The 26,682-nt window shown below is 41.1% G+C and overlaps 1 protein-coding gene across 1 annotated transcript in view; it reads right to left on the bottom strand.

The window, feature by feature from the left end:
* Positions 1-25,395, bottom strand: part of SNTB2 (syntrophin beta 2) — a 99,026-nt gene extending 73,631 nt beyond the window's left edge. The window contains exon 1 of the mRNA XM_032424122.1: positions 24,811-25,395. Coding sequence (XP_032280013.1) covers positions 24,811-25,390 — 580 coding nt within the window. The 5' untranslated portion in view covers positions 25,391-25,395. The remainder of the gene's footprint in view (positions 1-24,810) is intronic.
* Positions 25,396-26,682: the final 1,287 nt, after the last annotated feature.

The raw sequence follows: 26,682 nt of genomic DNA, 5'->3' as shown, positions 1-26,682 counted from the left end.
CTCAGTCGTTAAGCGTCTGCCTTCGGCTCAGGTCATGATCCCCGGGTTCTGGGATCGAGTCCCACATCGGGCTCCCTCCTCGGGGGGAAGCCTGCTTCTCCCTCTCCCACTCCTGCTGCTTGTGTTCCTGCTCTCGCTATCTCTATCTCTGTCAAATAAATAAATAAAATCTTAAAAAAAAAAAAAAAACTACAAAAGACTTTTCCCTCAAAGCAGAGTTTGAGATCACTACCAAAACACAGATCACAAACTTAGTAAGATAATGGATAAATGTATGTATATATATATATATATATATATATATATATATATATATATATTTTTTTTTTTATTTGAGAGAGAGAGAATGAGAGAGAGCACATGAGAGGGGGTAGGGTCAGAGAGCAAAGCAGACTCCCTGCCGAGCAGGGAGCCCGATGCGGGACTCGATCCAGAGACTCCAGGATCATGACCTGAGCCGAAGGCAGTCGCTTAACCAACTGAGCCACCCAGGCGCCCGATAAATGTATATTTTTAAAGAACTGAGTTAAAGAAAGGACATAACATAGATCTCACTCATGCATCAAACACATCACATGAGTTGTGAACAGGACACTGTAAGATGTATACTACAGCGTTCCTGCCCTCAAATAATAGCATATAATCAGGTAAAGGGCTTGTCTCTGTGCACTCCCCAGATACCTGCACAGGTTATCCCAAATTTGGCTTTAGCCTTAATCTATAAATCCAAGTAAAACAAACCACCACAACAAAGACCACATGGGAAAACCTTTTCAATACAACTTGTTTCTTTGTAATTTCAAGTCTATATTGAAGAATAGTTAAAGAATGATTAAATATCATTAGGATCTTTACATTTGAAATGGTTAATTAAGCCACCTTAAATATATACACTACTGGGCATGTACTTAAGAAACCAGAAGTTGTTTCCCTCCAAAGTAATCTGGAATTTTGCTGTAAGCCTCAGTACAATAAATATAAGATTTCTTTTTTTCTTTCCTTGCTTTAAAACAAATTTATCTCTATTTAAAAAAAAATTGTTTTAGATTTTATTTATTTATTTATTTGACAGAGAGAGAGAGCACAAGCAAGGGGAGCAGCAGAGGGAGAGGGAGAAGCAGACTTTCCACTGAGCAGGGAGCCCAACACGGAGCTCGATCTCAGGACCCCGGAATCATGACCTGAGCTGAAGGCAGACACTTAACCAACAGCCCCAGGTGCCCCAAAACCCTATTTTTTTTTAATCACAAAAGGAATTGGGCACTCTGTAAATATTTTAATATCATAGAAGCACATAACATACGTGAGATGGCTCTCCAAAACCTCCCTAAGTGATCACTATGAGAACACGAAATGCTTACCATTATTACAATAGATAATGTAGGTACATCTATAAGAATACAATAATATAAAGTCTTACCCTATAAAATGTTCCAAAGTAAAGAAAATTACATGGACAGAAAAAAAAACCTGGGGAAAGGGAAATCTTTAATTTATATAATCTCCTATTGATTGAATTTTTAAAAGTACTTGATTATTTTGTGATAAAAAGTTATTTTAGGGGCGCCTGGGTGGCTCAGTCATTAAGCGTCTGTCTTTGGCTCGGGTTGTGATCCCGGGGTCCTGGGATCGAGCTCTGCATTGGGCTCCCTTCTCTGCAGGGAGTCTGCTTCTCCCTCTCTCTCTGCTCCTCCCACCCTGCTCCTGCTCTCTCTCTCTGTCTCTCAAATAAATAAATAAAAATCTTTTTTAAAAAGTTATTTTAAGGGCGCCTGGGTGGCTCAGTTGGTTAAAAGACTGCCTTCGGCTCAGGTCATGATGCTGGAGTCCCGGGATCGAGTCCCGCATCGGGCTCCCTGCTCAGCAGGGAGTCTGCTTCTCCCTCTGACCCTCCCCCCTCTCATGTGCTCTCTCTCTCTCTTTCAAATAAATAAATAAAATCTTTAAAAAAAAAAAAAGTTATTTTAAAAAATAATAAAAATGAAAATGTCAAATTTACCAAAAAGTGAGGAAATTACAAGAAGAGAGGTCTCCAGAATTTTGCTGTGTACGTAACTATCTTGCTAAACTTTTAGTGTTTCGTCCCCTAAAGCTGTACATTTTCCTAGTTAAGTAGCTATCTCAGAATCAACATTTGGGATGAATTCTGATCATAATTAGCACAGTAGTTAAGAGTATAGGCTCTGGAGGGGGGACACTCTCTCTCTGTCAAATAAATAATCTTAAAAAAAAAAGAGCCTAAATTGATTAGTTTTAGGTGATAAAAATAACCTAAATAATGGTATCCTATGGGCCAAAAGTAAGGAAAAATATAGGGCAACTGAGAGCAAAACAATCAAACCTAGTCAGTCACTATGGCTATGGTGTGGAAGCTTTTAAATTTGTCAAATAGTTTCTATCAACATAGACAGATGCATAGTTACTGTACTATGTACGAATTCCTTTCATATTCTGCAAGAATAAAAATGCTAGCAAATTCCTTATTAAAAAATGCATGCAGAAGATATTTTCCTGTAGGGAAACTGGAGATTAATTACCTACATCTTGCCCAAATAGTACAGACTGGAGAGAGAAGTAATGACTGTTAAACAAAAGTTTAAAGGTAGGAGCCCAGAATGGCTTTCCACATTTGTTACACTTCCTAATAAGCATAACTGTGTATAGGACCTGAATAGAAAGACAGGATTTCATAAATATACAAGTTTCTTTTTCATAACACATTGGTTGCATTTTTTGAAGCATTATTAGAAACTTCAGTTTTATTTGAGGAAAAGTTACTTATCCCACTTTTCCTCCCTCAAATTCATCTAAAGTTACCAGAACCTTAAAATTGTGTTTGGGGGACGCCTGGGTGGCTCAGTCAGTTAAGCATCTGCCTTCGGCTTGGGTCATGGTCCCAAGGTCCTGGGATAGAGCCCCGAGTCAGGCTCCTGGCGCAGCAGGGAGCCTGCTTCTCCCTCTGCCTGCCACTCCCCTTGCTTGTGCTGTCTCTTTCTCTCTGATAAACAAATGGATAAAATCTTTAAAAAAAAAATTGTGTTTGGAATCACTAGGGGACCATGTGTGTGAAGTATGAAAGAAGTAGCATGGAAATGCTAGATGCAGGGAAGAGGAAATGGGAAAGATAATATTATCCAAATAAAAGAAAAAGCCCACTAATTCAAAGGGATACATGCACCCCTACGTTTATAGTAGCATTATTTACAGTAGCCAAGATATGGAAGCAGCCCAAAGATCCACAGATTGATGAATGGATAACGATAAGGAAGATGTGGTATATATATATATATATATATATATATATATATATATATATACACAATGGAATATTATTCAGCCTTAAAAAGAATGAAATCTTGCCATTTGCAACAACATGGATGGAGCTGGAGAGTATAATGGTAAGTAAAATAAGTCAGAGAAAGACAAATAGCATATGATTTCACTCATATGTGGAATTTAAGAAACAAACAAGCAAAGGAAAAAAAAATAAGAGAGACAGAGAGACAAACCAAGAAGTAGACTCTTAATTATAGAGAATAAACTGATGGTCACCAGAGGGGAGGTGGGTGGGGGGATGGGTTAAGTAAGTAACGGGGATTAAGGAGTGCGCTTGTCATGAGCTCCGAGTGATGTATGGAAGTGTTGAATCACTATACTGTATACCTGAAACTAATATAACATTTTATGTTAACTAAATGGAATTAAAATAAAAACTTAAAAGGAAAAAAAAGCCGTATGTCACACCCACCAAACCAGATGCCAGAACACACACCCGAGGATCAAATGGCGAGAGCGGAAAGGAAAGAAGGAAGATAAAACTGGAAGTCTTTCTCCCTACCTTATTTATGAAGGGTCACAGAAGGTATCTGTGAAATGTGAATTCCAGTAACAACCTCCTCCCTAGGATGGAATTGAGGGCCATTACAGAGAAATTACTTATTTCCTCCCTTGAGAGTAAACTGGGTCATGCATATGCAGATTCCCATTTTGCTAATGGGCCCCACTCTGTACATAGCCAATTTAAAACATAACTTTAGGGAAACAAAACAAGATCATCAGGACATAAATACTATGACCATATGTGAACGAGGCAGCAGTAACATCACTGTATAATTTCCATTACTACTTCCATAACTGAATTTAGCCCAACAGTCAAACTAACGATTTGAATTAAGCAGAAAGGTAATTTGATGCCAAGAAAGATGTGGTAAACTGGAGAGTGGAAAAATACTTGCTTAAGCCACAGACTATTCAACTGAGATGGATTACTGAAGGGGCCCATGCTGTAGATTTCCTTATGCTGGTACATCATCTGAAAATATCTGGCTTCGGTTTCAGATGGGATATTCTTAAATATGTTTTAAGTTTCCCAAAGCTTAAATCGGCAGTCAGTTAATTTAGTTTGTGGGCAATGCACTAACTTAAGATCCTTTCTTTCCACAGACCAAAATTAATCAATCATCTGTCCCTGTAAAGAATTTGGGCTTCTGAAAGAATTTTAAATCTATGCTAGGAAAGGCCTGAGGTACTAGGTCTAAAAGGAATTGTGGCAAAGTCTGACTCTTAGAAACTACTGTCTCAACATGTTTTTCTTTTGAAGAGCAATAAAATTCCATATATGGAATAAGACTTGATGGCACACAACCCAATGAATCTGGTGCCCAATGGGAGATTTCTGGTGCTCCTGAAGACCCTATAGAAGCAAATACAGCTGAGCAGCAATGCTATGTGTCCACTTCTGCTTCCTCATACCCTGAACAAAGGACAGTCCTCACCAGTCTCTAGCTTATAAAACAATTATTAAGGAGAGGTGCTCAATGAATAACAGATTCCTACTATAATAAAAAAGGGAAGGAGAGGGTTTAAGGAAGCTGTTTTAAATGGCAAAGAAATGGCAAAAACTGAAAGGTGAACATTATTTTTAAAAATAAAATTATTAAAAAATAGTGCATAAAAGTCACGATCTGCATTTAGTATGAACAGTAACCATCATATTACCTTGTTATAAGCTCTTTAAAGGTAGGAATTTTGTTTGTTCAAAATAATGCCTACTACCTGGGGAGATGTGAGGAGTTACTTCTGCTTTCTTCTTTTTTTTTTTAATAGCTTATTTATTTATTTGAGAGAGAGAGGGCGTGCGTGCGTGCGTGCCGGCGAGCAGGAGGAGAAGCAGATGGGGGGAGGTGGATCTCAAGCAGACCATGCTCAGTGTGGAGCCCAATGTCGGGCTCAATCCCATGACCCTAAGATCATGACCTGAGCCAAAACTAAGAGTCCACCGATCAACCAACTAAGCCACCCAGACGCCCCACTCCTGCTTTCTTCATTAGCCTTGAATGAAAATTGGGAAGGAGGAGAACAATGAGAAAGCCTCCTAGCCAAAGGGAACAGAGGAGACAGGGCCAGAGACTGCATCCACTGATTATATAACATATGGATGCAAAAAAGTCTGCCTGGTTAAATGTGATGTGCTGGTAAGAGATCACAGAAAGACTGGGAACAAAAAGATGTAGCTAAACATTATAGAGACTCAGGTAATAGCTGAAATTATAGGAGTAGATGACCTAAACATCGGGTGTACATAAAAGAGATGAATCAGAGTCCTATCAGCTTCCGTTTCTTCATTGACCTGCTCCTAGCGAGCACCAGTTTCTCCACACAGGCAGAAAGAGATTCTCTTTTCCATCCAGATATGAAGTATAGAAGAAGTGAGATTAACATTTTTTGAACACCTATTATGTGCTAGGTACTTTATATAAAAAAACTTTACATAACCTTCACAATCATTTGAGAAAGAAACCAAGGCTTAAAGTTATGTTCCTGACATCATGTAGAACACTAGGCCTGCATGGCTCCAAAGCTTTTACTACAATAGAACATGATCATCAGCATAGATTCACCTGGATCTATTCTGCTCAACAGCGCTTTCTCTCGCCCTGGAAGAGAGGCAACCCTGGCCTGTTCTCACCACCTTCCTGGGCCATAATAAGCCCCAGATTCTCTAGTTCTTGCCTGGATCAGGCTGTGCCTAAAGTGTTCATGACAGCTGTACAGCTTACTCCTACTGCTGAAGAGATGCCGCAGGGACAATGTCATGGAAAAGGCACAGGTGGCACAGTCAGTTAAGCATCTGACTCTTGGTTTTGGATCGGGTCATGATCTCAGGGCGGGGAGATCAAGCCCCACATGGGCTCCATGCTCAGCACAAAGTTTGCTTGAGTTTCTCTCTCCCTCTCCCTTTGCCCCTCCTCACTCTTCGTGCGCGCTCTCTCAAATAAATAAATCTATAAAAAGAGTTGATTGCTCACAGAAAATATTTTAACCAAAAGTAAGAAAAAAAAACCACAAAAACAATTTATACAAAAATAAATTCCAGGGCGCCTGGGTGGCTCAGTCGTTAAGCATCTGCCTTTGGCTCAGGTCATGATCCCAGGGTCCTGGGATCGAGTCCCACACTGGGCTCCCTGCTCGGCAGGAAGCCTGCTTCTCCCTCTCCCTCTCCCCCTACTTGTGTTCCCTCTCTCACTGTGTCTCTCTCTGTCAAATAAATAAAAATAAAAATCTTAAAAAAAAAAAAATTCCAGGTGCATTAAGAACTTAAATGTGAAAAATAAAACTTAAAAAACAACAACAAAAAGAAAGAAAATGTTTTAACCAAACTCAAGATTATTATCTTCCAAATAAGAAATCCAAAATAACTGTTCAAACTTTTTTCTGAAAATCTGAGAACAGTGTCTCAGGAGAGTTTTTTTTTGGGGGGGGGGAGGATGTATTGTTGACAATAAACACAATCTAACAGGGTTAACATTCGTTTCAGCTGCACTTTGTTCCTAAACTGGTTAATACCCAATGATTTGCCACTAGTTCCCAACTCCAACTTAAAAATACATTCCTTTCATAAATAATTTTAGATTTCTTCAAATGGATAAAATGAATACCTTACCAAGTAGTATTAAAGGATTTTATGTCCATGCCTCCTTAATCCTTTCTATTTTGCCACATCCTCCCCCTCCCCATTCAGCATATCAACATGGCAAAAAATAAATTAGCCTGCTGTTTTAACTACAGACCTGCATTTGAGGGAGTCTTACAAGTTATAAGACTGCAACTTTTGGTTCAGTGCATTCTCTCCCATTTATTAGTGTTAATGAATAGTTCTTCTCGTTCTGTGACATTAATACCATTACAAGATGCTGTACAAGATGCTTAGAAGAAGGCATCAAAATCCTTTAAATAATCATGTTTTCACATGTAAATACTTCATGATTCCAGGTGGCAACTTCCAGCCCAGGCTGCTGTTTTCCTATGTCTTTCCTAAGTATTCTGCTTCAAAACCAGACACTTGGTGGCCCTGAAAGTGTGATGGGGAGTAATTATAATAAAATAGAGAGAGATGACTCCATTTGTCTGATATTTCAGTGACACATCACTGAAGAGGGAACACATATAAATGAATAGGTCAGCAGTGTTAACTAAAGTGTTTGGTAAAAGTTACACAGCAGTCTTCTGCCATTACCCCACAAAGAGAAATAATGAGGATCTTTAGGGTAGAAGAATCTTATCAGTCAGGTGAGGACAAAGTAAGAGCAAAGAAACATAGTCAATACAAAAAAATTATTTTAAGATGGATCATGGAGCACCTGGGTGGCTCAATCGGTTAAGCATGGGACTCTTGGTTTCAGCTCGGGTCATGATATGGGGTCGTGAGATAAAGCCCCATGTCGGGCTCCCTGCACAGTGGGGAGTCTGCTTCCCCTCTCTCTCTCCATCTACCCCTCCCCCTGCTCATGCACACACACACACACACACACTCTCTCTCTAAAATAAATAATCTTTTTTTAAAAAAAAAAGATGGATTATAGGTCTAAACTTGAAATACCACCATAAAGCTAATAGAAAAAAATATAGACTATCTTCGTGACCTTGAAGTAGGCAAAGATTTCTTGGACAGAACAAACAGTAACCATGAAGGAAAAAATTTCAGCTCAGCTAAATCTACCATTAAGGAAATGAATAGACAAGCTCCAGATTAGAAAAAATATTCACAGGGGCACCTGGGTGGCTCAGTCGTTAAGCGTCTGCCTTTGGCTCAGGTCATGGTCCCAGGGTCCTGGGATCGAGCCCCGCACTGGGCTCCCTGCTCCGCAGGGAGTCTGCTTCTCCCTCTCCCTCTGCCTGCTATTCTGCCTACTTGTGCTCTCTGTCAAATAAATAAATAAAATCTTTAAAAAAAAATATATATATATATATGAATGGCCAATAAACACATGGAAAGATACCTTTTCTTTATTCACCAGGTAAATGGAAATTAAAAACCAAAACAAAATACCATTTCACACCTACTACAAGAGCTAAAATAATAAGATGAATACCACTTAATGTCAGCAAGGACATTAAGAACTCTCATACATTGTTGTTAGGAGTGTAAGATGGTACATTTACTCTAGGGGATTATTTCGCAGTTTCTTATAAAGTTGAACATGCATCACCCATGAATCAGCAATTCTACACTTAAGTACGTACCCAAGAGAAATGAAAACATATATTCACATTCACTCACACACACACAAAAATTGAACAAGAATGTTCATGGCAGTCTTATTCATAAAGTCCAGAAATCAAAACCAATCCAAATTATAACAAGAAAATTATGGGGGTGCCTGTCTGGCTCAGTTGGAAGAACATGTGCCTCTTGATCTCAGGGTCATGAGTTCAAGCCCTATGTTGGGTGTAGACATTATGTAAATAAATAAAAAACTTAAGAAAAGAAAATTATGGAATACTTATACAATGAAATAATAATCAACATTAGAAAAACAATGAACTACTGGGGCACCTGGCTGGCTCAGTCAGTAAAGCACATGACTCTTGATCTTCTTGGGGTGGTAAACTGAAGCCCCACATTGGGCTTAGAGTTCACTAAAAACACACACACACACACACACACACACACAAAACAAAACAAAAAACTACTGATACAGGTAAAAACCATGAATCTCAAAAGCACAATGAAAAGTGAAAGAAGACTTACGCAAGACAGTGCCGACTATGTGGCTCCATTCCTATATAAATTTCAAGAACAAAACTGATTTATGGTGAAAGAAATCAGAAAGCAGTTACCTGGGTTGAGGATGGGGAGAGAAACTGACAGGCAAGGGCAATAAGGGAACCTTCTGGGGATGACGGAAATGTTCAGTACCTTATGTAGTCATGACACCGTTATACACAATTGTTACAACTCACTCAAGTGAACACCTAAGAGCATCTTATTGTGTGTTAATTATATTTCAACTTTCAAAAATGTTAAGGAGTCAGAATTAATCCAAGTGACAGTAAAGTAACCCAGCACAAAGAAAAATTGGACAGCTTTTTAATTTCATCTGAATCTTAAAAACTGTGAAATATTTAAAATACACTAAAAAATACAGAGTACAATATAATGAACATTCACATAACTCAACTTTATCAATCTTCACATCCTGTCATATTTGTTCAGCTTTATTTCCTGACAAAAGACCCCCATGAACCTCTCTTTGACTCCATTCATCCTCCTTGCGCCCTAGCGGTAATTATATCCTGAATGTGGTATATAACAAATCCATTATTTTTCTTGTATTTCAATTCCAAGGACCTAAAAAGTAAACTGCACTGCAGCAGCACTTTTAGGCCACCTGTATTTTATTTATTTATTTACTTATTTTTATTATTTTTTAATTTAGTTTTTTTAAGATTTTATTTATTTTTATGTGAGAGAGAGCACAAGCACGAACAGGGGGGAGTGGGAGAGGGAGAAGCAGACTCCCCGCTGAGCAGGGAGCCACATGTGGGGCTGGATCCCAAGACCCTGGGATCATGACCTGAGCTGAAGGAAGATGCTTAAATGACAGAGCCACCCACGTGCTCCATTTACTTACTTTTAAAGATTTATTTATTTGAGAGATAGAGTGCATTTATTTGAGAGATAGGGTGCATGAGAGTGGGGGAAGGGCAGAGGGAGAGAATCTTCAAGCAGAGAGCGTTGGGGCTTGATCCCAAGACCCCTGAGATCATGACCTACGCTGAAACCAAGGGTCAGTCGCTTAAACAAATGGGCCACCCAGGCGTCCCTAGGTCACCTGTGTTTTAAATAACCTTTTTATACTTGAGATTTGATGCTCTGTATACTCCATCCTTCTTTCATTTAGTAAACATACATAATACCAGTGATGTGATTGGTGTTTTGCTGGGTGCCAAGAATGCAGTCTACAGGAGCAGAATGCCTGGCATAAAAATAATTTCATGCCAGTGTTCTAATGCTAATAGAGAATACATTAAACTTTTTGCAAAAGAAGTTGATTCCTTACTTGTCAAAATATTCCAAACATCTAAATCATTGTGAGTAAATTTAGTTGACAACAATGGCCAACACAAATATATTATTTATGCAAATAATTTCCCCCTTTCTCCTCATTTTTCACACTAAAAAGGGCAGAGAGAAAGGAATCACTTGGCATCTAAGTCCTAGAGTTTGGCTTTCTTTGCAATATTCATTAAGAGAGTCTTGCCCTCATTCACTAAAGAATAAAGAAATCTCAAGTTACACAATAATCAGTGGCAAAATTAATTGCAATCTAGATCACTCAATATTCCTTCTTCCCTAAGTGATTCTTTTCTGCTTGAAGACAGCTTTATAAATGCTGCCTGTGTTGGTCTAAAGAAGACTAGTTACTACTTACTTTTTTTTTTTTAAGATTTTATTTATTTATTTGACAGAGAGAGACACAGCAAGAGAAGGGACACAAGCAGGGGGAGTGGGAGAGGGAGAAGCAGGCTTCCTGCCGAGCAGGGAGCCCGACTCGGGGCTCAATCACAGGACCCTGGGATCATGACCTGAGCCGAAGGCAGACACTTAACGACTGAGCCAGCCACCCAGGCGCCCCATGAAGACTAGTTACTACTTATAATGAAAGATGGAAGAGCGAAAGCTGATTTATCTGCACATCTACAACATAAAAATCCCTTATCTGGCACTTCCGTGTATCTCCATCACAACAATAAAGTTCACAATAAGGTATTACAAATCCAGAGGTTCCATCTGAATAATCAAAAAGAGATTAAACTATATTTACAATATTTTTAGTGTTAAAAATAGTTTGATTATATTTCAATTCTCTGACAGCCCATGTATTTGTATATAGTCAGTTTAACTACAACTCTTCAGTCTCTATGTTATATTTATTTATTTATTTTTTTTAAAGATTTTATTTATTTATTTCACAGAGAGAGAGCACAAGTAGGCAGAGCGGCAGGCAGAGGGAGAGGGAGAAGCAGGCTTCCCGCCGAGCAGGGAGCCCGATGCGGGGCTCGATCCCAGGACCCTGGGATCATGACCTGAGCTGAAGGCAGACGCTTAACGACTGAGCCACCCAGGCGCCCCTCTATGTTATATTTAGAGTGATAAAATATGAGAACTAGAAGGCATCCTATTTTTAATAGATAAGAAATGTAAGGCTTGTAATGCTGAAATTATTTTTTCCAAGGTCACATAGGGAGCTAATGGCCATCAGAAACGCTTTGCTTTATTTTTCTCCCAAGTATCTTGTCCTCTCATGCTTAGGTTTGGATCCAAAGCATTTCTGGTACCAGAAGACTCAGGGAGTTTCTGTTACCACAACCCAAGTATTGGAGATGTCCTAAGGATCCCAAAGACTTCTTTTGAGGCCCAAGCACAAAAGAAATAGAAGGGAATTTGAGAAATAAAAAGAGTGGGAGGAAACGTTGGTGGTAGAGGAGTAAGAGCAGAACAGATCTTTCTCCCAACCGCAATGTCCCTAGAGAGAAGCAGAGGAAAAACATGCAAGGAAAACATTTTTCTTGTCAAATATATAGATGAAAATATACGTACAAATACATATGAATATATTTACAAATCTGCCAGACCTGGCTGCTAAAAACTAGCTTGGCAGCATTTAAAATTATTTTATTTCTTTATTTTCCAGTATCAATGCCATTTACTAATCTTGTGAGTACTGTCATTATTTTGTATCCTGAAATGAAATTAACAAATACAAAAATCAACTCTATAACACTGTAAGTGGACAAAGCAGATCCATATAAAAACATCTGTGGTGGGGCGCCTGGGTGGCTCAGTTGTTAAGCGTCTGCCTTCGGCTCAGGTCATGATCCCAGGGTCCTGGGATCCAGCCCCACATTGGGCTCCCTGCTCGGTGGGAAGCCTGCTTCTCCCTCTCCCGCTCCCCCTGCTTGTGTTCCTCTCTCACTGTGTCTCTCTCTGTCAAATAAATAAATAAAAATCTTAAAAAAAAAAGGGGGGGGGCACCCGGCTGGCTCAGTCCATGGAGCATGCGACTCGTGATCTTGGGGTCATGAGTTCAGAGCCCCACATTGGGTGTAGAGCTTACTTTAAAAAAAAAATCTTTGAAAAGACTAACGCCAAACATTTATCCTTAGTACTCTGAAATGTCGTATAGATTACTAGTGGTTTTTTAAAATGTAGACAGCCCTTACTGCAATGAAAACAGCTAGCAATTTAAATACCTTTACTGGCCAACAATTACAGCGGAATAAGGAGGTAAATCCAAAACACTTAGTGTTCAGTGAAACATTGTGTTTCATTTGGGCAAACATTTATTTGTAAAGGTGGATACGGTTTGGAGAATGCTACTTTGCTAAAATTGATGTTTTTCAAAAGTAAAATAACATTGTAATATACTAAAAATGGAAGAGCTAACAGAAAAAGTTTGGCTAGAATGATTGCAAAAGAAAACTGACTTTTGCATTACCAAGCAGTTAGCAGACAATGAATAAAATTGTTAGAATACCTAAGACATCAGTTTATTATTTTTACTAATAATACATTAAATTTATTAAAAAATCAGTGCTTTAAAGTCTTGAAAACCAGCTATTTCATCAAGTGTGTTTGCTGGAGTTTGCACATCACTTGCTCGTTCTTACCTCTGGACATACCACTGCCCTCACAAAGAATATTTATGTCTATCTTCTGTACCTCCCACCCCCCTCACCTGACCCAAAAGACATTCCTAACATCAGCTGCTTCCTTATTCCAAGTTCTTTCAGCAGTTGTCTACCACTTGTAATGTATGAAATAATGTAGGTTAATTTATGTGCAGTTTATTAGCATGTTTATACCCATTCTGGGTACTTCTTAAAAGTAGGGCCTGTGTGGGGTGCTTCACTGGCTGAGTTGCTATTTTCTTTCCATCTCTCCCAGAGTGCCTAGCAGGGTGTGGGTATTCAATATGAGCTGATTAATCACATACAGCTATTTGTGCCCAGCATGAAAAATCCTAGACAAAGGCAAGGAGACATTAACAATAACCTCCAGACAGATGCAACAACACAGAATCCAGGAGCACAATTTCCTGCACATTAAGCCAATCATAACAATAAATCCTGTTGGTCTTTAGATTTGCTAGCTTCTTAACCTAAACAGATTCATCAGAGAAGCAGTCTATTATAATGATAAATACCAAGAGGTGTGGAGTCTGACTAATCTGAATAACTACCTTGCCTCTACCAAGTGCTGTGACCATCGACAAATTATTTAATCTCTCCAGGCCTCAATTTCTTCAAATTGATTATGCCTGCCTTACAGTGCTGTTAAAAGAATAAACTGTGATAATGCACATAAAGAGCTTAGCAGCGGGGCGCCTGGGTGGCTCAGTTGGTTAAGCGACTGCCTTCGGCTCAGGTCATGATCCTGGAGTCCCTGGATCGAGTCCCGCATCGGGCTCCCTGCTCAGCGGGGAGTCTGCTTCTCTCTCTGACCCTAACCCCTCTCATGTGCTCTCTCTCATTCTCTCTCTCTCAAATAAATAAATAAAATCTTTAAAAAAAAAAAAAAGAGCTTAGCAGCTGTAAGCTCTCAATAACATCATTATTATTTGTATTGTTTCAATTTTTTTTTAAGTTTACAATTTAGCTATAAAATATCTTGGGGCACGTGGCTGGCTCAGTTGGTAGAGCATGTGACTCGATCTCGGAGGTTATAAGTTTGAGCCCCACATTGGGCATACATATTAAAAATTTTTCTTTTTAATTTTTTGAATTAAAATTTTTTTATTTTTAAAATTAATTATAAATACATAATAATAAATCAATGGCTTCAACATCTGCATTGTAAGAGTGGAGGCAAGTTTGCCTAGCAACCACCCCATTCTGCATTTCACAGTTTGGTGAGGCTGCCAATCTTGATATACCAGGGATGGGCACATGACCCAGGCCTAGAATCACAGTCTCCAGCATCTTGGAAAGAGTGATAGTTTGTAGAGGTAGAAAAAGCAGAGCTAATCAGAGTCCTTCCAAGAAACTGGAATGTGGGTGCTAGAAGAAAAATGCTTCTTTTTTAACAGGGGTTATTAAGTTATGGCAATATATTCCTAGAACTGCCAATGCCATTTTAGCTGACTATACAGAACTAGACTCTCCACAGCAGGAGATGTTGCAGCCAAGATAATTTGAGCCTTTGGATTTCTCTGGACCTAAACCTAGATCCACCCCCAGTCTTAGGAACTATATGAGGCAATACATTCCACTTCTGCTTAGTTTGGTTTGGGTTTCTGCAACCAAAATAATTCTTAACTAAAAAAAAATTGTACAGGGGCGCCTGGGTGGCTCAGTGGGTTAAGCATCTGACTTCAGCTCAGGTCATGATCCCAGGGTCTTGGGATCAAGCTTCCTGTCGGGCTCCCTGCTCGGTGGGAAGTCTGCTTCTCCTTCTCCCTCTGCCCCTCCCCACCATTTGTGCTCTCTATCTTCTCTCTCTCTCAAATAAATAAATAACATCTTTTAAAAAATAGTTTTATTGATCAACTGGTTTTATTAATAAGTCTATGATTTTTCTGAGTCTCTTTCAAAATCAAAGCTTCCCATTTTCCAAGTGGGAAGTATAACATTTTACATACGTGGCAGATTATTCTTAACTGGATATATGTCAAAGAATTCTAGTAATGTCTTGGGAGCCAAGTCACAGAAACAAACCAAGTTTGAGTTCTCTAACTCTTTTATTCTTTCCAAAAGGCAAATCTACTGACGCTGTAATCACCGGCACTTTGTTCACATACAAAATTATTTCATGAGTTGTGCTTTTTAAACTGAAATCAAACACAAATTGTATGAAGGAATCAGCTTATTTTCCTTACACTGGCACTCACATAAATAATAAAATAAAATAAAAATAACTAAATCAACTGTATTTCTCCAGACACAAAATATTAAACACACCAGAACATACCGTCGTTTCTCCAAAGCCAAAATCTCCTTTCTGGAATCTAGGGAAAAACCCTTCTAAAGGAAGAATATGCTCTTATGCTGTGTGACTAGATGTAAAGTTTATAAACTAAAATTTTTCTTCTTAGTCCCCAGAGCCAGCAGAGTTGTATCGCCTAAGTTGCTTTATAACAAAGCTGAATGGTATAAGCTTAATATCCTCCCAAGTATTCCATTTTTTCCCAGTGGTAATAACCATTCCCCTACTATCCCTGGATAGAAACCTCAGGGCCAGGGCACCTGGGTGATTCAGTCGGTTAAACATCTGCCTTCGGCTCAGGTCATGATCCCAGGGTCCTGGGATCGAGTCCATCGGGCTCCCTGCTCAGCAGGAAGCCTGCTGCTCCCCCTGCTTGTGTTCCCTCTCTTTCTGTCAAATAAATAAATAAAATCTTAAAAAAAAAAAAAAAAGAGAAGAAACCTCAGGGCTAATTGATTACATCCAATCTGCCCCCACAGCCTGTCATTTCTTCCTTTAAAACAGTGGCTCTCAATTTTCCACCCAATGTCTCCGAGGGATCAAATGCCTGTGCTTGCGATAGAGGCTCACTCCCTGAGGTTTTCTACAAGTGTCGATCTTTGGGTGCAGAGGCAGTCAGAAGGATGCTATCTAGGTAGAAAAAGGTCCCCAGTGGATTCTGCTGACCCCTGGCAAAAATCATCTGCTTTAAACGTTCTTTGAGGGGCGCCTGGGTGGCTCAGTTGGTTAAGCACCCAGGATCCTGGGATGGGGCTCCCTGCTCAGGGGGAAGTCTGCTTCTCCCTCTCCCACTCCCCCGCTTGTGTTTCCTCTCTCACTGTGTCTCTCTCTGTCAAATAAATAAAATCTTAAAAAATAAATAAATAAATGTTCTTTGAATTGCGTCTTCCTTTCTATTCCCAGTGCGCCCACCACCACCCCCTTCAATGGTCACCACCTCTGCTTTGAGCTGCTTTCATTACAACAGCTGTACTTTTTCCTACCTTTCGTCTTTCCTCTCTGCATTGTATCCAATGCATCCACTGCTGCCAACCCAAAATTCTGTTCCCATCATGTCACTTCCTGGCTCAACAACGGATTGCATCAGTTCCCCACCCGTTCTATCTCTTCAACCTCTTCCCTTGTCTGTTGGCCTTTTCTCCTTGCCTTACAAATATGTCCCAATTCTTCCCCATGTAAAACAAAATAAAAAACAACCAGCTACAAAAGTAAAACCTTTCTTGGACACTTCATTTAATTCTAGTCACCATGATTGCTTCTTTTCTTTCTGAGCAACTTTTAAAAAGCATGGTCTACTCACTGCCTCTTGATCCTGTCACTCTGCTGAAATTGTTCTTACAAGAACTCTAATGATCTGGTTCTCTAATTACTAAATCCAATGGACTTTTTAGTTCTTGACGTTCTTGGCTTCTGTAGCATCTGAAGATGCTGATCACATCCTCCTTTTTGCAATTCTTGCCTTGCCGACTTGCACTGCACCATTTTCTCCAGGCTCCCTCCCTATCTCTCAAACCTTTTCTTTCCAGATTCCTCTTCCTGTACTCCTTTTTTCAAATGTAGGGGTTCTGCAGGTTCCATCCTGGTTCTACTTCTCTTTTTAATTTGCACTCTCTCTTGATGATTCCATCTACACTCATGGCATCAAATACCACCTCTACCCTGACATCTCATAAATCTTCATTCTCATATTTCTCTTGACTATAGACCATACTCCAGACTGGCTATTGGACTTCTGCACCAGGATGTCACACAGGTAACTCCAACATGCCCCGAACCAAACTTCTTTTTTTTTTTTTTTAAGATTTTATTTATTTATTTGACAGAGAGAGACACAGTGAGGGAAGGAACACAAGCAGGGGGAGTGGGAGAGGGAGAAGCAGGCTTCCGGCCGAGCAGGGAGCTGGACTCGGGGCTCAATCCCAGGACCCTGGGATCATGACCTGAGCCGAAGGCAGACGCTTAACGACTGAGCCACCCAGGCGCCCCCAAACCAAATTCTTACCTTCACTCAAAACACAGTTCCTCCCCTGTTACTTTTGGTTTCATAGTTATCTGGTTTCCGAGGCTAGAAATCTAGGAGTTATCCTCCACTTTTCTCTTTCCCTCAGCCCCCAAACCAATCGTTTAGACCTGCTGTTTCTTTTCTTTTCTTTTTTAAAGATTTTCTTTATTTATTTGTCAGAGAGAGAGAGAGCACAAGCAGGGCGAGTGGCAGGCAGAGGGAGAAGTAGACTCTCTCCTGAGCGGGGAACCCGATCCCAGGACCCTCTGGGATCATGACCTGAGCTGAAGGCGGACACTCAACCGACTGAGCCATCCAGGCACCCCAGACCTACTGTTTCTGTCTCCCTAATATTGTTCAGCTTCATACCGTCCCATCCAGTCTCACTATCGTTATGGTGTTGCAACAACCTCCTAACTGCTTTCCCTTACCTCATGTCTTGAGCTCCTACACTCCACCTGCCCTTCTGAACTTCCTAAGACATCATTCCCTCACTTAAAACACTCCCTCATTTAAAGCACTTTAAATTAGCCTGGGTGGCTTCCCAGGCCTAAAACTTTTGACAGCACACACCCATAGGTAAAATGTGAGTCTACACTCTCAATCTGTGAATATTCATTAATACATATATATTATTAAATATCCTTAAGATATAGAAATCAAGAGAGAATGGCATAAAGATTAAATTAAGACAATAACATATTCCCGATGAAGTCAAACTATCATTAGCTACTATATGACTCAAACTACAAGATACTCTCAGGGCCAAGTTCATTAATAATTATAATGTGCTAATCCACATTTAAAATAGTCTTCTTGGCAATTTCATTTTTTAGGCTGCCTTCTCAACAGATATGATTACCTTGAAATGTGACAAAGAGCTCCTACTAGAAGAAATGTCAGCTTTACCTTTTTGTTATTGTTTGTAGTATTATAATTACCTTTAATCCATGGTTTCTTTGTGCAAATCTTTAAGCCACTTGTTCATTTTGAGAAGACTAATTTAGTTAAAAGCACATGATATAATGTATATCCACTCAATCAGGCTCAAGTAAACTACAATAAGTCACAATATGATAATAGCAAATTAGTAAGGTCACCTCTCAATCCCTTTGCTTTGTGAAGCTTTGACTCTTTCCTCGAGATATCACCTTGTATATCAAATGTGTAATGGCCCCATCTTGGAAGACTGAGAGAACCTGTATCACCCATACATTAAATATTAATAAAGCTCAAGTTCTTTTTTTCAGGTTGAAAAGTAAATATAAACCCCACTTAGAGACAACTGCTTACGCTGCATACAAGGCCCCTGATGATCTCTGGCCTCTGCCCACCTTTCCAGCATACTTTCAGGCACACATTTCTTACCATGCTTTACTTCTCTCAACACACCAGCTACTTGTCACTTTCTTACCTTTGACATGCTATCTCCTTTGCACTTCTTTCTCTGCTTCGAGGGCACCACGTTCTCACCTCTTTTAAAGCACTTATCACAACCTGTTATAACTGTTTCCTTACTAGCCTAAAGGGCAAGGATTACTCCCAATTTTTAATTCCCGCCATCTACCACAACACCTTGTTTGCAGGAGGTACTTAATAAATGTTGACTGACAGAATGAAAAAGGTCCAAATTCCTCTGGCTGGCTTTCAAGGCCTTGCATAATCTGGCTCCAATTTATCTACCCAGCCTTATTTTCTTCCAAGTCCATTCCTATTCTCCTCACTTCCCATCATATGTCATGCTCATTTTGGCTTTTGTTTAGGTTACCCCCTCAACGTGGAAGGCCTTCCATCTACAGAGAAGCAACCTGTCCTTCAAGCCTTAGATCTAATTATCCTTTTCCCATAATGTCACACTCTACTCTTCCACCCCACAACGGATCATTCCCTTCAGAGAACTCTCGAAGAGGGAGTACTACACATTTGATCACTTACTCTCTATGTGGCAGTCTTCTCTCCCCAATTTCAGTCTAAGTTCTTCAATGCCAGAGACTACCTTCAACTTATTCTGCACGCTGATCTCTCACAACGCATTGCAACATGATGCACAGGAGAGGCTAAGAGACCTGAATGACTAGTTGTAGGTAGTAGAGTACAAGGGAGAAAGCATGACTTGGGTTTTAGTCCAAGTTCCACCACTAATTAGCTAGTTGACCTCAAACACGGCACTTAACCTCTCTGGTCATTAATTCCTCATCTGGAAGATAAGACTTTACAAGCTTTAAAAGTCCAGGTAAGGTTTTTCCTTTTGTGCAAAGAACATTAAAATTTTTCCTCTAAAAATCAAGAGAAATTCTGAGACCTTTAGTAACTCACTTAACTTTAATGAACTATAGTGTAATCATTTGTAAAACAAAAATAAACAGCCCATCACCTCCAAGGACCGTGTAAAGGTCAAATGACAAAATGCATATAAAAATGCATAGATAGGGCACCTGCGTGGCTCAGTTGGTTAAGCGACTGCCTTCAGCTCAGGTCATGATCTTGGAGTCCCAGGATCGAGTCCCACACTGGGCTCCGTGCTCAGCAGGGAGTCTGCTTCTCCCTCTGACCCTCCCCGCTCTTGTGCTCTGTCTCTCATTCTCGCTCTCAAATAAATAAATAAAAACTTAAAAAAATTTTTTTAAAAAAATGAATAGATGGGGCGCCTGGGTTGCTCAGTCAGTTAAGTGTCTGACCCTTGATTTCAGCTCAGGTCTTGATCTCAGGGTTCTGAGTTCAAGCCCCACATTGGGCTCCACACTGGGTATGAAGCCTATTTAAAATTAAAAAAAAAATTTAATGCATAGATCATTTTAAAATGCTAATAAAAAAGTAAGGTATTATTATACTATTACGTTATTTAGTGAAAAATGCAAGCAGGCAGCATTATTTGTTGCCAGTTAGTTAGGATAGTGTGTAAATCTAGCCATGAACAGGGAGTGGATCCTCAAATAATCCATCAGCTTAGAACAGCAGAACACTTCCAGAGCCACGAGCTGTACCTCATGCCTTATGTATAAAAGACACAAACTATAGGAATGATCCCTGAGTAAAGTAATCTTTATCCTGGAAAAACTACACAGCAGGTAACATATTGAAGTTACTGAGTTACCAGTTAAGATCTAAATTAAAGCCTGGTTTTGGTTTCTAAAAATGTTCTTAGAATTTTCATAACCACTCTATATTAGAATCAATAAACTTCTCATACTTTAATAATAATTTGGAGGACATATTTTAGCATGAGGAGACTATGAGAAGTAATATGGTTACAAAGACATAGTTTCTCATATAAACATGTCTAATCATTCAAGTGAAACATGACGAGGCTAGTTAAACAAAAAGAAACAAACACAGAAACACAAACTTCCTGATAATTTAGATGTTCTTCAAGAGAAAAATTGATGAATATACATGCAAAATCTCAAAGAAAATGTAAAATGTTTTCCTTAGGAGACTCTAAACTTGTCCAACAAACAAGGAAGAAAGTGGCAGTGTAGAAATTCAGACTAGCTTCTTTAATTTAGCAGCCTAATACTGTCAACAATATGTTACATGTCCCCTAACGTGCACAAAGAACCATATTATAGGGGCGCCTGGGTGGCTCAGTCATTAAGCATCTGCCTTCGGCTCAGGTCATGATCCCAGGGTCCTGGGATCAAGCCCCGCATCGGGCTCCCTGCTTGGCAGGAGGCCTGCTTCTCCCTCTCCCACTCCCCCTGCTTGTGTTCCCTCTCTCACTGTGTCTCTGTCAAAAAAAAAAAAAAAAAGAACCATATTATATATAACACTCAAAATCTCAAACCATCCTGGATACAAAAAATATTTTCAATTTTCAAGTTAAATTTCATGCCAGTCCACTTCCTCTATACACTTAACCATCTTCTTTTCAGTAGATTTGATAACAAAACTTTTGAAACTACATTTAGGCAATAAAAGATGATTTTACAACAACATTCCAATGAGAATTGCTTCAAAAAAAAAAAAAAGAAAAGATCTTTTCTCAAATATCAAACCTTAAGCTGAGTACTTTATACTGTCCTCCCTAACCTCTTCTGGAACATTCTTTGATGTATAATTTGTGTTCATTTAATTTCACAGCCCTAAACATAAAAATTCTAGAAGCTTCCTAGTTAGACCCTATTTTTAGCACTCAAGATACAGCAAATTCAACATACAATACCTGATGGGTGAGCAGTCACCCCTTTATGCTTACAGTCTGAGTATCTCTGCATAGCATAGCTGAATATCAATGCTAACAGTCACTAGCCAAAACTATAAGCACAGAGAAAAGCAAGTTTTAAGGTTCTGAGTGGTAAAATCGCTTCTCAGCCTTTTGGCTAAAATCAAGGGTAAGGTTCTGAGTGGTAAATGCGAAGAGAAAAAATCAAAGGGATGGGAAACTAAACACAAATTTAAAAATAAAAAAGTTGGCCTATACAAGAGATGACAGGAAAAAAAGATTAGAAAAAGGTGTTTGCAACCAAGAAATGCAAACTCATTCTTAACCTGTTCACCTAAAGTCATCTTTATTCTTATCACGTATTTCTTTTCAAGTAAAATGGTGCCTTGGATTTTAACAACTTGTTATCCTGGCTATTCTAAGAGTGCTTGTGTCATCTCACATGTACCTTCATGACCCATTCCTACCTTCCTCATTCAGACTTTGGTTTTTGTTATTGTCGTTTACTGCTATATTCCCAGTCCCTAAGAAAGGACCTAGCACACAAATTGTCAAATGAGTAACAACCCTCTGAAGGAGGTATTATTACCATCCTGGTTTTTCAGATGAGGAAACTAAGGCTTAGCAAGGTTGAGTAACTTGCCCAGGGGTTACAAACCACTAGCCAGAAACAGACCCACGTCTGTTTGACCACAAAGTCCTCATTTGTACTTACCCTCACTGGGCAAAGTAACTTCCTACTGTCTCTCATTTGTGTGTATTTACTGGTGGCAGCTTTCTAGTAGGGGAAGCTTCAACTTCTCCATCAACCTTTTCCCAGGCATCCTCAAGCTCTGACCCCCACTAAGGTCTTCTACAGATCTCTCCTTTCTTTGCGCTGTGTCCTCTCCAGAGTTCCATTATAACATCCTTTTTAGCCCTTTGCTATAATTACTTCTCATCTCTCTCTCTCTTATCTCAACTCCAAACTTCCTGAGGGCAGGAATCAGGTATCTTCAAGTGCCTCTGGCACATGGTAGAGTTGAGTAAATGTTTGATGTATCAATGAATAATCCTGACAAATCCATGAGATAAAAAGGAACCCTTTAGCTCAGTTCCCTAACCACAGGCAACCAGAGACTACCGCTTTCCTTTGCTTGAGGGTGGCAAGGGCATGCCTGAAATTCCCTGCCCACATCACAAAAGAGCATACTTAAGGCAGCTTTTCAAGTTTTGAGACATCTAATGGAAGAACAATAAGGTTCCAAAACTTTAAGGACTAAGCATAAAGTCGACCTTTTAGAAGTGGCCTACCTGGATGGAACACCAGCTCTTGATTTTAAATAATGTCTGACTGGTTCAATTAAATCACTGTTTTCAGTGATTTAGCATATTCTAAGTAATTTTATTTTTATATCTCTTTGGCTTGAAAGTGTAATTTCATACTTCCCCACACATTTAAGGACAAAAACTGCTTGTCTTTTACAAAATAGGAAAATAAAACAGAACCTGTGTGTTAGGTAAAAAGGCACTCGATAAATATGTTATTATGCTGCTGTTTGTAAAGCCTCCTTCCAAAAGCACATGTGGCCTATTTTAGACTAATGAATACCGGGCAACATTTACTAGATGATTTTCATTTAATTGGTATGAATACCAGGTTCAAAACATATCTAAACAAAAACTGGGCTTTTAAGAAATATATGGTGTAAAGAGCTGAAATGTCTGCCCATTACCGGTGAGTACTACATAAATAGTACTACTCCAATATTCTGGTTCTAAGAATTTATAACCAAATGCTTAGCTAGACCAATTTCAAGGTGCACATTTAAGGTTACAAGGTTACAATTTTTTTTAATACACCCAACTGCCCAAGCCACAGTCTATAATTTTACTCCATTTATTAACACTAATTTCTGAGCAGTGTCTGGCACCACCTATAAGTGAGGTATAAATAAGATTTATAAATAGGATATTATAAAGATGGGACACTGGAATTTCATACTTGGGAGTACATGCAAACTAACATTTTTCCAAGGATTTACAAGCAGGTTTGGGAAAAAGTGAACATCACTTTACCAAGCTGGACTTCTGACCTCTCAGTTCCATGACTAGTCTCTGCCTACCCCTATTCCCCACCCATTCCCTTCTGCTCTTCCTCTGCCAGGAATACCCTCCTGACTCATCTTTGCCTGTCTATGTCCATTACTTCCTTAGAGACCTGGCTCAAGATTCAGCTCCTTGAAAAAGGCCTCCCTGACTAATCCTGATTTCCACTACTTCCTAACTTTGCATTCCCTTGGCATTTATATATAGTTTGCATTACATAATCAGTAACTTAAAGTTGTTTTGCATTTTTCCATCATGTCCCCAACTAGAGACCAAATAGAGGAACATGATCTTTTATATCCTCTTCTAAACAGCCAGTACTAAATGCTTCCTTCTTGAATGACTGAATCACCCGTGAGAGAAAGGCATTCGCTCAAAAATTTCTGGCTTTTCAGATCACCTTGACAATACTCTACCACGTCCAACATGCATGAGTACTTCACGGAAATGAGATTTACTTTTGCCTTCCATAAATTCATTACAAAAAATCCAGATTACAGATCACGTAGGTACTTAAAGCAAATAATAATAGTGGCTATTCAAACATATCTTGAGATTTAACATTTCAGGCTTCATTCAAAGCCTTGAAGCAGCACGCCTGTGAATGCTAGGAAGCTGGCACCAGTCTCTTGCAAAAGGGGCAAAACTCTAGTTGGCAGTAAATGTTCAAACACGTGAGCCTCCTCTGTTAAACAAGGCTCATTAGCCACACAAACTTGCTGTTTCAGCTTTCTGGCTTCGATGAAGTGCTATGATCTCTTCTGGTTATTGTCGAGAGTCAATGGTGGGTTAAATTCCCATAAATTAACCAGTAGTTTCGGTGGTTTGCCCAAACATACCACTGGCATCGGTGTGGGTGGTTTTTTTGTTTGTTTGTTTTTTAAACAGACCCTCTCTCGCCCGGGGGAGCCAGATGTGAGTGAAGAGAGCGCCAACCCGGCACTTCGCAGGAGGCAAAGCGAGACCTCCAGGACTCGAGCCCTTCAGTATCCCTCTAGTTCTTAGTGTCAGCTTATCTTGAAGAGGCGGGGCTTCAAGCGCTGCAGCTTTTTACTAAATCTCAACCGAGTCTTCCTTAGGGACTGAAAGCCAACTTTTCCTGCAAGAAGCATCAGTTTTTTCCATACTCAAAGCCCCAGTGGTCAGGGTCCAAGGGAGAGCCGGGCCACCGGCGCGAGGAAGCCGAGGACGCGGAGGGGGAGGGAACGGACTCTCTCCGCAAAGGGGGCCAGGATGGTAAAAACAAAGTGAGCGCCGCCCCGCCGCCCGCCGCCCGCCGGCCCCGCTCACCCTCCAGCAGCACCTCCTTGCCCGCGCGCTTCAGCGCCTGCACGGCCTGGTCGTGGGTGGCCTGGCGCAGGTCGGTGCCGTTCACCGACAGGATGGCGTCGCCCAGCCGCAACGCCCGGCTCTGGTCGGCCGCCAGCCCCGGGAAGATCTTGGAGATGAGGATCGGCATCCGGTTCTCGCGGCCGCCCTTGATGCTGATGCCCAGGCCGCCCGCCTCCTGCTTCACTACCCGCACCCGGCGCACGGGCGGCGACGCGCCCGCCTCGCCCGCCGGGCCCCGCGGCGGCGCGGGCGGGCTCGGGGGACCCAGGCCGCGGCTGGGGCTCCCCGGTAGCGAGTCGCCGGCGCCGCCGCCGTTCGGGAGGCCGTTGAAGGCAGCCGCTGCCGGCCCCAGAGCCGGCTCGGGCTCAGCCGCCGCAGCGTCGCCCGTGAGGCTTAGGCTCTCCCCGCTGAGCTCGGCCACCACCCGGACCCAGCGCTCCCTCAGGAGCAGCTCCACCAGCCCCGCTTTGGTGGCCCGCGTCCACACCGCCATGGCCGGCCCCGCTCCCGCCGCCGCAGTCGCCGCAGCTACCCTCATTCCAGTCAGGCAGCCTCGGCGCTTCCCCCTTCCCGCCCGAGGGGGCGGGTCCTGCCCCTCCCCCCCCCCGCAGTCTTTCATTATTCATGAGAGGCCACGCCCGTCGTCCGGAGGGGCGGGGAGTGGCGGGCGGAGCAGCTTCCGGGAGGTTAAGCCGTTGCGCTTCTTTAGGCCAGTCCCCTGATGCTCGCTGGACTTGGGCAGCGCGGGCGCCGTGAGGGCTCCGTCTCACGTTCTCCTTCGGTTGGTCTCCGATGGCCACCCCCGGAACTCCTGACCTCTACCGCGCAGTTCGAGCAGCCCCGGTACGGAAAACAAAATCAGCCTCAAGAAGCACTTTGCAAGCCTGCAAGACTTGGTTGCACGTTCACTCCTGCATTGATTGGTTCATTATGTATTTACTAAGTGCTCAGCCCTGTGCTCCTTTCGATGCCTGGAGATGAGCTGAATAAAACGTACCACAATTAAGAGCTGGCGGTCTAGTGGCGGAGGAGAACCGAGAACCAACCAACCTGAGGCGATGCTATGCGGTTAAGTGACATGTTAGAATACGCCCTCAGAGCAGAGTAAAAGAAACCTTCGGTTGGGCCTGGGGTCAGCTTCACAGAGGTGACAATGGAAGGTGAGTAGGTGGAGCAGAGAGAATTGCTTAAGCAAAGGTCCAGAGACATGAATGCAGGTATTTGTTACTCTGCTTTGTAATCACCTGTTCATTTGCCTGGAGTGAGGGGACCATTGCTTCTTCAGCTCTGCAGCTACAATAGGTAGGCCTCATAGATATTTACAGAATGATAGTTACTTAGGAAGATGTCAGAATTCCAATGTGAACACAGCATAGGGTCAGTGGAGGTGGCAGGAAAGGAGTGTGAAAAGCCTCTTATCATCTAGTACGGAAGAGTTTGGACTTGGATTTGTAGATCTAACTTTTTTATCCTGGAGGTCATGGCCAGTTGTTGGGGCAAATGTTGATGGGTATCCCCAGAAATTGTATGCACACTGCAGACCCTGCAGTGGCTTTTATCCAAAGACATGAGTGTTGCAATCCACCCACTTCCAGCTTCATGGGCTGGGAGAACTGAGGAAACTGAGGCCCAGAATGCCAAAGACTCCGGCCCAAAGTCCACCGTGAGGAAGGAGAAAAAACTCGGGTCTCCCAGCCTCCTGGTCCAGGGCTTTACTACATACCTCAAACCTCAAAAATGAGGGTCCAGAAATCACACCGCTGACAGAGATCTCAGCAAAAACATGAGATCAAGGTGCCCTCTAACTTTTCTTCAGCAGTAAAAGCGAAA

This window comes from Phoca vitulina, unplaced genomic scaffold (genome assembly GCF_004348235.1).
Source record: "Phoca vitulina isolate PV1807 unplaced genomic scaffold, GSC_HSeal_1.0 scaffold30, whole genome shotgun sequence".
Classification (NCBI taxonomy): domain Eukaryota; kingdom Metazoa; phylum Chordata; class Mammalia; order Carnivora; family Phocidae; genus Phoca; species Phoca vitulina.
This window is presented reverse-complemented; position numbering and strand designations above follow the sequence as displayed.